The 13,374-nt window shown below is 42.0% G+C and overlaps 1 protein-coding gene across 1 annotated transcript in view; it reads right to left on the bottom strand.

Moving 5' to 3' along the window:
• LOC115472915 (ovalbumin-related protein X-like) overlaps nt 1-13,374 on the bottom strand; it is a 134,444-nt gene that overhangs the window by 79,418 nt on the left and 41,652 nt on the right. Inside the window, exon 5 of the mRNA XM_030207435.1 lies at nt 7,802-7,916. Within this exon, the coding sequence (XP_030063295.1) occupies nt 7,802-7,916 (115 nt within the window). The remainder of the gene's footprint in view (nt 1-7,801; nt 7,917-13,374) is intronic.

The raw sequence follows: 13,374 nt of genomic DNA, 5'->3' as shown, positions 1-13,374 counted from the left end.
ATTGGCAGTGCAATCAAACATTGGCACATTACAGTGCAGTCCAGCCCAGAAGAATAGCGTAGTCTCACCCTCACCATGCTCGACGACGACTAGCCGAGGAGTTAGCATAGCGGCGCGCCCCGAGGTTGCAGGAACAATGGGATACAGATGAACTGCAAAAGGTGAGCTGCTATTCAGGGATGGGGTCCGTGCCCTATGACAACCCAGTTCTGGGTGGCCCATCACCTGTACTACAGGCACCCTATTCGAAGCTGCATGACCCATCATTGAAAAACAGCAATCTACACCTCTTCCCTGGGCTCCCTGATCTCATCTCATGGTTTCCAATACCATCTTTATGCTGATGACACCCAGCTTTATCTCTCCACACCAGACATCACTGCCGAAACCCAGGCCAAAGTATCCGACATTGCTGCCTGGATGTCCAACCGCCACCTGAAGCTGAACATGGCCAAGACCGAGCTTATTGTCTTCCCACCCAAACCCACTTCCCCTCTCCCTCCACTCTCTATCTCAGTTGATAACACCCTCATCCTCCCCGTCTCATCTGCCCGCAACCTCGGAGTCATCTTCGACTCCTCCCTCTCCTTCTCTGCGCATATCCAGCAGATAGCCAAGACCTGTTGCTTCTTCTTCTATAACATTAGCAAAATTCGCCCTTTCCTCTATGAGCACACCACCCGAACTCTCGTCCACTCTCTCATTACCTCTCGCCTTGACTACTGCAACCTACTCCTCGCTGGCCTCCCACTTAGCCATCTATCCCCACTTCAGTCTGTTCAGAACTCGGCTGCACGTCTTATCTTCCACCTGGACCGATATACTCATATCACCCCTCTCCTCAAGTCACTTCACTGGCTTCCGATCAAGTACTGCATACAGTTCAAGCTTCTCCTACTAACCTACAAATGCACTCGATCTGCAGCCCCTCCTTACTTCTCTACCCTCATCTCCCCTTACGTTCCTACCCGTAACCTCCGCTCTCAAGACAAATCCCTCCTCTCAGTACCCTTCTCCACCACCGCCAACTCCAGGCTCCGCCCTTTCTGCCTCGCCTCACCCCATGCTTGTAATAAACTCCCTGAGCCCATACGCCAGGCCCCCTCCCTGCCCATCTTCAAATCCTTGCTCAAAGCCCACCTCTTCAATGTCGCCTTCGGCACCTAACCACTACACCTCTATTCAGGAAATCTTGACTGCCCCAACTTGACATTTTGTCCTTTAGATTGTAAGCTCCTTCGAGCAGGGACTGTCCTTCTTTGTTAAACTGTACAGTGCTGCGTAACCCTAGTAGCGCTCTAGAAATGTTAAGTAGTAGTAGTAGTAGTAGTACACTGCTCCTCTTGGCTGCCATGATTAGGCACAGCGTTCTCCACTCTCTGAGCAAGAACTTCCACTCTCATTTGTCTTTCAGACATGACTGTTACTGAAGGACATTTTCACTGCTGTGGGTATTGTTTTTATGTACTAGTTACCTTTCTTCTATCTGATCATTCTCACTGATGCAGGCAAACCCACAGCCAAGGTTAAAAAAAAACAAACAGCTCCATGGAACACACAAACACAAGCACCTCAGAGCCCAAACACACACATATTCACACTCAAACACCCCCAAGCCAGAAGTAACCCCCCAAAATGGCCATCCTAAGGGCATGTATCTTCTACTATACAATAACAATGTGGATAATGAGGATACCAGCACCAACTCCAACCGAATGGAACAAAATACCAGTACGAATCACAGGAAGAAGATGCCCACTCCAACAACTGGAAGAGCCCAATCGCCACCTAAACAACAACGCAGTAGCCAAACAAACAACCAGAAACATGAAACCAAACATGAACAACACCCAACAAAACCACAACAGCAAAACAGGCAGACCACACAAACAACTACAAACTGTTAAAAAACATCAACATTAAACATGACACGTATGTCCCAATACAAATATGTTACATAAATGTGAGATCAGCAGTAAATAAGACAACACTACTAAGCGACTGGATAGAAATGGAACAACTCGGACTACTGCTCATAACTGAAATATGGCTGCACCTTGAAGACGACCCTGCACTACTAGACCTATGTCCACCAGGATACAAAATAAAACATATCAACAGAACCAAAAGAAAGGAAGTGGCGTTACAATAATATACAAAATCCTCCTTCACAGCAGAACCTGTCGCTAAACACACATCCTCAACAATCTAAATCTTGGCTTGCAAAATCACCAACAAAACACTAACTGACCAACTATGCATCACATTATACTACCGCCCTCCAGGAAGCTGGACAAACACCCAAGATGATTTCATGGACTTCGTATCAAACATCTGCACCAGTCACCCAAATGTTCATCTAAAAGGTGACATAAACCTGCACCTAGAAAACAAAATGACACATACAACAGAACACTCATGAACTTCGTAAACCAATGAAACTTCACAACAGCACAAGGAGTCTCATTGTACACAAAAGGACACAGATTAGACATACTAGCCTACAGATTCTCAACAAGTAACAACCACATATTCACAAACCATACATGGGAAGAAGTACCATGGTCAGACCACAACAAGTTCACTTTCACATTACAACAGAAAGAAAATGACAAGAAAAAAAGAGCCAAGATCCCAGCACACATTCACAACCAGAGAAAAAGTAAATAACTACACATTCTGGACAACAAAAATAAATGAACTTAATGTCATACCACCCGAGGATAAACACTTCATGAAAAACTGGGATGAAACAAGTGAAAACACACTAAACAAAATAGCATCACTCAAAACAAAAACAAAAATCACAAAACAACCACATCCCTGGTTTAATGACAAACTACTACATATGAAGAAACTCTGTAGGAAACTCTAAAGAGCATGGGCCAATCCCCCACCCCAATACAGACGCAAACAAAACCATATGGAGAAAAGCCATAAGAACATACACAAACAGCATAAAGAAAGCGAAAGCATGACACTATAGTACATATATGAACCTCAACCAGAACAATATGAAAAAATATTCAAACTCATAACAAACTACTGAAAACCCAGAACATATTGTCAACAACTGAAACGTCACCAACTGCAGACGAGCTTGCATAGCACTTCAAAAATAAAATAAACACAAGATCAAACCTTGCAAAAGCACTGATAAACATCACAGACCTCCTACAGGACTGTGAAATACATGACAACCACACTGCAGCAGACAGAATATGGATCACATTCAAACCACCCCAACTAGACACAGTAAAGACATTATTAACAAAATATTCACATGCATACTGCCTACTTTACAAATGCCCCAACTACATGATGAAAAACCCACCAGACTGGTTTATTGAATATCTCACCAAACATCACATACATGTTTGAAAGAGGACAAATTTCCAACAAATGTGACATAGTACTCACACCTATCACCCAAAACACTACCAGCAAGATCAACAATATCACAAATCGTATACTAGTAGTTTCAGTACCACTACTGACCAAAATGATGGAAGGTCTAGTAACACATCAACTAATGGAATACTTGACAAAATTCTAAATTCTTCATTGGAGAGATGAGGTAGCCGTGTTAGTCCACTTCTAAAGCCAGTCAATACACATAGAATAAAATAAAATATAGAAAAGAAAACTAAGATGATACCTTTTTAATTGGACTAACAATACATTTTTGATTAACTTTTGAAGGTAGCCCTTCTTTGTCACAAGGGCTACCTTCGAAAGCTAATCAAAAAATGTATTGTTAGTCCAATAAAAAAGGTATCATCTTATTTTCTTTTCTATGTTTTATTTTATTCTATTTCAATTCTTCATAAATCCCAATCTGGTTTCAGACATCAACAAAGCACTGAAATGGTCATAACCACCATGATAATAAAATTCAGAAGCATAATATGCCAAGGACAAAACGTATTACTACTGCAATTCGACATGTCAAGTGCATTCGACCTAGAAGAGCACACTACAATAATAACACTGTTCAACAACATAGGAATCAGTGGTTCAATGACTTCCTAAAGACCAGATCCTACATTGTAAAAATGTGCAACCAAACATCAGCCTCATGGATCTCTGAGTGCAGGGTACCATAGGGATCGCCAATATCACCAATACTGTTCAATGTAATAATGGTGCTGCTCAGAATAAAACTGGAATTAATGGGTTTCAACCCATTTATATATGCAGATGACATCACCATCTTCATACCTTTCCAAAACAATGTCACAAACATACAGGGCAAAATAAAAAAAAGGATTGGACTTCATGGAAGAATGAGCAATAACTTTCAAACTCAAACTGAACAGAGACAAAACCAAATTCCTAGTACTATCCAGCCCACACAAACCCACATCCTACCAAAAATTCACAATCAACCAACAAACATACCACATCAAAACACAACTTAAAATACTACTACTACTACTACTACTTAACATTTCTAGAGCGCTACTAGGGTTACGCAGCGCTGTACAAAATACACAAAGAAGGACGGTCCCTGCTCAAAGGAGCTTACAATCTAAAGAATGAAATGTCAAGTTGGGGCAGTCAAGATTTCCTGGGTAGAGGTGTAGAGGTTAGGTGCCGAAGGCGACATTGAAGAGGTGGGCTTTAAGCAGGGATTTGAAGATGGGCAGGGAGGGGGCCTGGCGTATGGGCTCAGGGAGTTTGTTCCACGCGTGGGGTGAAGCGAGGCAGAACGGACGGAGCCTGGAGTTGGCGGTGGTGAAGAAGGGTACTGAAAGGAGGGATTTGTCTTGAGAGCAGAGGTTAGGAACGTAAGGGGAGATGAGGGTTGAGCGGTAAGGAGGGGCTGCAGATCGAGTACATTTGTAGGTTAGTAGCAGAAGCTTGAATTGAATGCGGTACCTGATCGGAAGCCAATGAAGTGACTTGAGGAGAGGGGTGATATGAGTGTATCGGTTCAGGCGGAAGATAAGACGTGCAGCAGAGTTCTGAACTTAAAATACTAGGAATCATTCTCAACAAACACCTAACACTGGACAAACAAATATCAGCAGTAACACCAAAATGCTTCAGAACACTATGGGAACTGAGAAGAATAAGATACTGTTTCCCTAGACAATCTTTATGGATTCTGATCCAATCAACGATATTATTTCAACTAGACTACTGCAATGCAGCATATGTAAAGTGCAAGGAAAACACACTAAAATCACTGCAAACAGTCCAAAATACAGCAGCAAGACTAATTTTCAAGAAATCGAAATATGAAAGAGCAACCCCACTGCTTGAAACACTACATTGGCTACCAGTCAAGGCAAGAATATTTTTCAAAGCGAGCACCCCAATCTTCAAGATTCTATTTGGAATGGTACCCAAATATATGCTTAACAGAATTGAACTATCCTCAAGAAATGCCAACCCAGAAAACATAAACTACCTACTTCTACATCTACCCAACTGCAAAAACACCATCTACAAAGCTATCTACACAGCAGGATTTAGCTACCTGAGTTCCAAATAGTGGAACTCCATACCAAAAAACATAAGAAGCATCACCAATCTCCTCCAGAAAAGAAATGAAAACCTACCTCTTGAAAAAATTCTACAGCTAATCACAAAGATATTGTTGCCTTCCTTTAAAAACTGTATAAATATCACCAAAATTCGACAGTTGAACAGAAAAGCTATCACTACCTTTTCTACTTCAAATCTATCTCACCAAAAACTCTATGAATAACCACACAAACTATAGATGACCTCTCCACATTGTACAACACTACTGTAACTCCACCAAAATGTAAATTGTAAGCCACTTTCAACCAAAACTTGTTTTAGGATAATAGTAAGATACAAGAATGCATGCATGCATAAATAAATAAATAAATAAATAAATACATATTTGGCCTCCACAATAGGTGGAATAACTTTGGTTGACTCCAACTTAACCAACCAGCGCTGAAAATCAGTTTGGCCGGTTAAGGTCAAACCGGCCAAATTTAAACCGGATTTTCAATGCAGGTCACCAAAATCGGTCTAACTTTGAATAACTGGGTTCATTGCGGACCACGGGAAACAGCCCGGATATTTCCCATAGTCTGAATGTCGGGGCCTTAGTGTCTATTTACTTATTACCTCAGGAGCAGTAAGCTCTTGACAGGATGGGAACTTAAATGCATCTGAATGTTCACTTTACAAAGAGTGATGCAAAAATTGCTCATAGCAGAAACCAGAGCCTCAAGATCAAAAGATAAAGGGGGCAATTCTTTAAATTCGCATCAAGATGTAGATGCCAGAATGGAGCATGCTTTGTGCCAGTTCTATAAAGGCACTTAAGCATACCTAAGATTTTATAGAATACTAGCACAAAGCCACAATGACTTGCCAAAATGCAGGTGTGTCCACTTACAGCAGCTCAATGGCTGGTGAAAGTTAGCATGCCTAAGTGCTCCATGCAATGCAAACAACTGACATTATTCTATGAGTTCTGCATATTACACGCCCATGGCACCCCCTTGAACACTTGAAGGAGAATAATGAGGTGGATATTGTAGAAAGTGATAGTTTTAAGGATTTAAAGAGCAGCCATTAGTACAGTAGCTGCTAATAACAAGATGAACTTATGGATCTGACTAACAAAAGTATAGGAACATTTATCTATAGGTGCAAGTTAAATCACAGTCTCAGTACAAGCAGTCAACAGCTGTTTCTTACCCCATAATCCTTAGAAAGGATATGGCAGGTATAACAACTCACTGAGGTTAAGGAAAGTCGATGTATGGGCTTGCAGAGAAGATAAGCACCACCTGGGCTGGGGTGAAACAGAGTATTAAGGAAGAGAAAAACAAAAAGATACATGCAGTAGAGCAAAGACTGGGCCAGCTTCCCAGAATTTAGCACTTAAACTTCCATTTCTCCTGTATTCTAGACTTGCTTCCAAATCATCAGATTATGTTCTAAATTATTAGGGGTCCTTTTATTAAGGTATGCTGAAAAATGGACTGCGGTAGTGCAGGCATGTGTTTTGGGTGTGCGCAGATTCAATTTTCAGCGCACTTGTAAAAAATGCCTTGTCTTTTTGGGGGCTGAAAATGGACGTGCGGCAAAATGAAAATTAGCACGCATCCATTTTGGGTCTGAGACCTTATCACCAGCCATTGACTTAGCCGTAAAGACTCATGCAGTAGCCAGGCGGTAATGGTCTATGTGTGTCCAAATGCTAATTACCGCCTGAGCACCAGAAAATTAAAATATTTTCTGACGTGAGTATCGGACACACAGCAAAAATGAAATTACCGCACAGGCCATGCAGTAACTGGGCAGTACCTCTGGCGCATGTAGGCACTTACGCGGCTTAGTAAAGGACCCCTAGTGAACTGGAGACATCCTAATCTTGACTTCTATGTTCTTTCTAAAACGGGGCTGTACATGTATGTAAAAAGCAACTTATAAAATTATTCCATGTGTACAAGTATGCACAATGAGAAGAACATGAGCACTTATAGCTATCTCTGTAGTAGTTGTCTTCAGGGGAGGGTATTGGGTGGCCCATGGGTGGAGTCACAGTTAATGCACATATCTTATAAATTATATGTGTTTGCATGCACTTATGTGCTGCAAACATTTACACCTGCTCCAGAGTAGGTGTAAATATCCACAACTTCATTTTATCCATGACTTATGCAGCTTTTCTGGGACAATTTTATAAAGACACATAAGCACTGAAGTGTCCCTTTGAAATAAACTACAAATAAGCACCTTCTTGCCCTCTACCCCTAGGTGACCTGTTATAAACTTGCCTTATAAACAAATAATGTGTTCTTACCTTGTGTCTCTTTTTCAACCCACATATTAATCTTCTCAGTGACTTCCTTTGTATTTTTAAAGTCAACATCTTCGAGCATTGCCATGTACAATTTCTGAATGCAATTTTGATATTGCTGTAAGAAAGACCCAGAATAAAGGATTATATATATAAGAGAAATACAACTGGGAAATGGTAAATCTTGGGTATTTTCTAAACAGAATTCATAATCCACTTGCAATGTGATTAATAAAGAGGTCAATATTCAACAGCATTTATGGAGCTATGGGATTATTTACATAAATCCTTTTAATAAAAATTTAGGGCCAACCAATATATAAAATTTGATCCATGGCCAAAAGTTATATATTACAGAGGAGGAGAGCCAGGAGGTGTTCTGGGGTGGGACAAAGCTAATGCAGATATGCAGAAACTGCTGATAATCAGAAGTATCTGGATAATCGGGGACTCATTCTGGTACTCTGAGTGATTTTCCTTGTAGGCAGAGGTCTGGATGCCAAGCCCGTTGGAGTCAGCTGTGCAGGTCTTACCATCTACATAAGGGCATCCCTTCTGTGGGAAATCTGGAACTCATTCCGCCTGGAGCCTATTCTGTACAATATATTTGTGACTGACATTGCCATAGGGTTTAAAGGTAAGGTTTGCTTTTTTGTGGATGAAACCAAGATTTGTAATAGAATGGACACCCCAAAAAGTGTGGAAAACATAAAAACGGATCTGCAAAACTTAGAAGAATGGTCTAATGTTTGGCAATTAAAATGTAATAATCCAAACAACAAGGGGATAAAATCCATACTACCAGAGTCATTCACAAAGACTCCAGAATGTTAAATTATATCAAAACATAACTTTTTATTACATCAATGTGCCTGTACACAACATATGACCCATATAAGCAATCAGACTACTCATTTATCACTCACCCATGTAAATATGAATCGCTATTCCAAAACCAACAAACGATCACTGATGTTTCCCCCTCTATTAAGAGGGGGAATCTGCATCAATACCACACATCGGAGCTGGTCAATGGAGTGATGACGCTCCTGCAAATGGACTACTAAAGGATTCTCTTGTTTGTTGTGAAGTAAGTTGCTGATGTGCTTAGCTAACCTGTTCTTTAATTGTCTTTTTGTATGTCCTATGTAATACTGTTTGCATGGGCAAATGATGCAGTATATGACACGTTCACTGGTGCATGTAGTATTTTCTTTCAAAAGAAACTGTTTATTGGTATGGGAACGGGAACCATCCTGGTGTCACAAGAATACTGGCAGTATAGGCATCTACCACATGGGTAGTGCCTGCCATTACCGAAATCTGTTCTCGGTCTTTTCAATAATTCCCCAATATTAGCTTGTCATTTATACGCCACTTTTGGATGCTTGCTGAATTTGGGATGCACAGAAAGAACATGCCAGTACTTGTGGATGATGAAACAAACCCCTGTTGCTTTCTGAGAAAATGGAATGCCACACGCCACAGTATTCTGAGGAGAATTTTGGCAGGGTAAAAACAACCACGGACGATGGGCATAAAGGGCCCGTTTGAATGCACTTTTGAGGACCTTCATAGGGTACCCACGGGCTATGAACCTATCCATCATGATTCTTGCTTGCTTTTTGAACTCCATGGTGGAGGAACATAACCGCTGTAGCCGCAAAAATTGACTGACAGGAACACCCCGCTTCAGAGCACCATGGTGGAAACTCTAATAATGCAGTAGGGTGTTCCTGTCTGTGGGCTTGCGAAAGATGTTGGTAGTGAACCCTCCGTTCATAGATCTACTAATTTTAACGTCCAAAAAATCAAGCTCCACTTGGTCAATTCTTGAAAATATGGCTATCTGCCCTATTAAGGGACTCAATGAAGGTCCGCAGCTCATTCAAGGGGCCCCACCAGAATAAAATAACATCGTCGATGTAACGTTTCCACATGATCACATTAGCAAACCACACTGAAGTATACACATGCATCTTTTCAAATTGAGTCATATAGAGGCATGCTAATGAGGGTGAGACAGTCGCCCCCATAGCTACCCCTTGAGTTTGTATAAAAAACTGATCGCCAAACTCAAAATAATTGTGGCAAATTACAAATGTGATAAGCTTTTTCAAAACCTCAACTTTGGAATGAGAAATCTGCATCTCAACAAAGTGGTTGCAAGCTAGTTGTATGGCCTTATCCTGGGGAATATTAGTATAGAGTGCGGCTACATCCAGCCCTACCACGTAAAAGTCATCTCCTGTCTGTGGCTCCATATTATCCAAAAGCTGTATAAAATGCATCAAATCTCTTACATAAGACTCAGCCTCTTTAACCACAGGCTTCAGCAACATGTCCAAATACTTGGACAAGGGTTCCAAAACGGAATCCCAGATGGATACAATGGGTCGACCAGGCGGGTCAACCAGGGATTTATGGACTTTAGGGACAAAATAGATGTAGGGGACCCTGGGCCACGGATGGCAAAGATACCGCTGTTCAGATCTAGTAAAAATACCATCTACTACTGCACTATCAACACATTTTGCAATCTCACTTTGCAATCCTGAAGTAGGATCATTCTCAATCCTATATAATAATTCTCACCTCCAACAGGATGTGCCTGGGACCGTGCCTGCCGGAAGTGGTCTGCTAGGCAGGCACGCACTGACCTCAGTGACCTCAGTGACAGACAATTTGGCAAAGCAAAACAATCTGAATGCTGGCCATTAGGACACTGGGTAGATAGGAGAGTTTTAAAAGACTGAAGGAAACAAAAGTGTTAAACTGGAGAAGGGGGGGGGGGGGAGTTGTGAATGACTGAAAGACATGCAAATTTGGGACAGGAAAACAATCTCAATGCTGGCCATTAGCACACAGGGGTACATAGGAGAGTTTTAAAAGACTGAAGGAACCAAATGTGTTCGGGGGGGGGGGGGGGGGGGGGGCAAGTTCTGAATGAATGAAAGAAATGAAAATTTACGAGAGGAACACAATCTGAATGCCGGGCATTTGTACACAGGGTAGATAGGACACTTTTTTTTAAAAAATGAAGGACGTGAAAGTATTACATCTTGGGGGAGGGGTGAGGAGGAAAGCGGTGGGGTATCCGGATACTGGGCGTTAGGGCCACAGGGGTACATAGACTTTTGAAAGCCTTAAGGAACCCAAAGTGTGGGAAGGAGGAGGAAAAGGAGGGGAGGGAACGGGGTGAGGGAGGGGGCCCTGTCACACACTCTCATTCTCACACACACACTGTCACACAGACAGTCTCACTCTGTCACACACCCGCACATTCACTCTGGCTCTCTCTCTCAAACATACACACTCCCAGGAAAACCTTGCTAGCGCCCGTTTCATTCATTCCAGAAACGGGCCTTTTTTACTAGTCTGTTTATAATATTGGGTTTGTCGCAAAGAAAAGCTACGAGGATGGTATGGGATTTGCGTTACAAGACGTATGAGGAGAGACTTGCGGACCTGAACAAGTATACCCTGGAGGAAAGGAGGAACAGGGGTGATATGATACATACGTTCAAATATTTGAAAGGTATTAATCCGCAAACGAACCTTTTCCGGAGATGGGAAGGCGGTAGAACGAGAGGGCATGAAATGAGATTGAAGGGGGGCAGACTCAAGAAGAATGTCAGAAAGTATTTTTTCACGGAGAGGGTGGTGGATGCTTGGAATGCGGTGGTGGAGATGAAAACGGTAACGGAATTCAAACATGCGTGGGATAAACATAAAGGAATCCTGTGCAGAAGGAAGGGATCCTCAGGAGCTTAGCCTAGAATGGGTGGCAGAGCTGGTGGTTGGGAGGTGGGGCTAGTGCTGGGCAGACATATACGGTCTGTGCTGGGGCTGGTGGTTAGGAGGCGGGACTAGTGCTGGGCAGACTTATACGGTCTGTGCCGGGGCTGGTGGTTGGGCGGCGGGGATAGTGCTGGGCAGACTTATACGGTCTGTGCCAGAGCTGGTGGTTGGGAGGCGGGGTTAGTGGTTGGGAGGCAGGGATAGGGCTGGCCAGACTTATACGGTCTGTGCACTGAAGAGGACAGTACAAATAAAAAAGTAGCACATATGAATTTATCTTCTTGGGCAGACTGGATGGACCGTGCAGGTCTTTTTCTGCCGTCATCTACTATGTTACTATGTTACTATGTCGCAATTGCCCAAGGCCCTCCCGCATATATCTGTCCCTATCCATAATCACCGTTGACCCGCCCTTGTCGGCCCTCTAGATAATAATACAATCCCCATACCAATAAACAGTTTCTTTTGAAAGAAAATACTACATGCACCAGTGAACGTGTCATATACTGCATCATTTGCCCATGCAAACTGTATTACATAGGACATACAAAGGTATACATATTCAGGTCTTCCAGTCTCTTCTCATATGTCTTGTGGCGCAAACCCTATATCATTTTCATCATCAGATAAGGACATACAAAAAGACAATTAAAGAACAGGTTAGCTGAGCACATCAGCAACTTATGTCACAACAAACAAGAGAATCCTTTAGTAGTCCATTGGCAGGAGCGTCATCACTCCATCGACCAGCTCCGATGTGTGGTATTGATGCAGATTCCCCCTCTTAATAGAGAGGGAAACATGAGAGGCCTTAATTTAGAGGTTGAATGGATATAATGGAGTGTGCCTTTAATTTGCCTGAGGCAGGGCCAGGGACGTTAGATATTTAAATGGAGTTTTTATGCCCAACCAGGAAACGTCAGTGGAGTGACATTGTGAACGCCAATCCGGCAGGCAGCCATGTATAATAGAGACAGTAAGTGATAAGCTATGCTATTAATAGTTGATATTCACATTGAATTTAAATGGTTTATTATAGTAGTGACAATTTAGTTAATGTTGTAGAGCAATGGGTGGTTCCTCCTGAAGAAGAGAAATGAAATGCAGACCAGCATTGGGGAACCATGTTTCACATGAGAATTATTTCTGCCTGAACAGCGGTTTTGTGCAGCCCCTCACCCAGTTTCTGCAAGTTGACTAAATTTAATGTGATCCAGCAGCGTGGTTTTGGGACAAACAACAGCATTCATTTTGAATATATACAGCGCTGTATTATTAGTGAAGCCTGGAACGGGCTGGACAGCGTGAGATAAGTGCTTGGACATGTTTGATCTCCCGCAGCTGCAAACAAAATCTGTTTAAAGTGACATTACAGGCCAACAAGAAGCGTGTTAAAAGTTTTTTTGTCAAATATTGAAGTATTTTTCTGTATATGATCTGATAAGCTTGTATATGCTATATTATGGTCACAAGTCAGAAACAATGGGTAAGTGACGTATGAATGGTGATGAATGAGTAGTCTGATTGCTTATATGTGTCATATGTTGTGTATAGGCACATTGATGTAATAAAAAGTTATGTTTTGATATAATTTAACATTCTGGAGTCTTTGTGAATGAAGAATTAAAATGTAATGCAAAGAAGTGCAAAGTGATGCATTTGGGGAGTACAAATCCAAGGAAGCCATATATCCTAGAAGATGAGAGGCTGATATGCACAAACAGAGAGCGGGATCTCAGGGTGATAGTATTTGAGGACCTGAAGGTGACCAAACA

This window comes from Microcaecilia unicolor, chromosome 1 (genome assembly GCF_901765095.1).
Source record: "Microcaecilia unicolor chromosome 1, aMicUni1.1, whole genome shotgun sequence".
Taxonomy (NCBI): Eukaryota; Metazoa; Chordata; class Amphibia; order Gymnophiona; family Siphonopidae; genus Microcaecilia; species Microcaecilia unicolor.
This window is presented reverse-complemented; position numbering and strand designations above follow the sequence as displayed.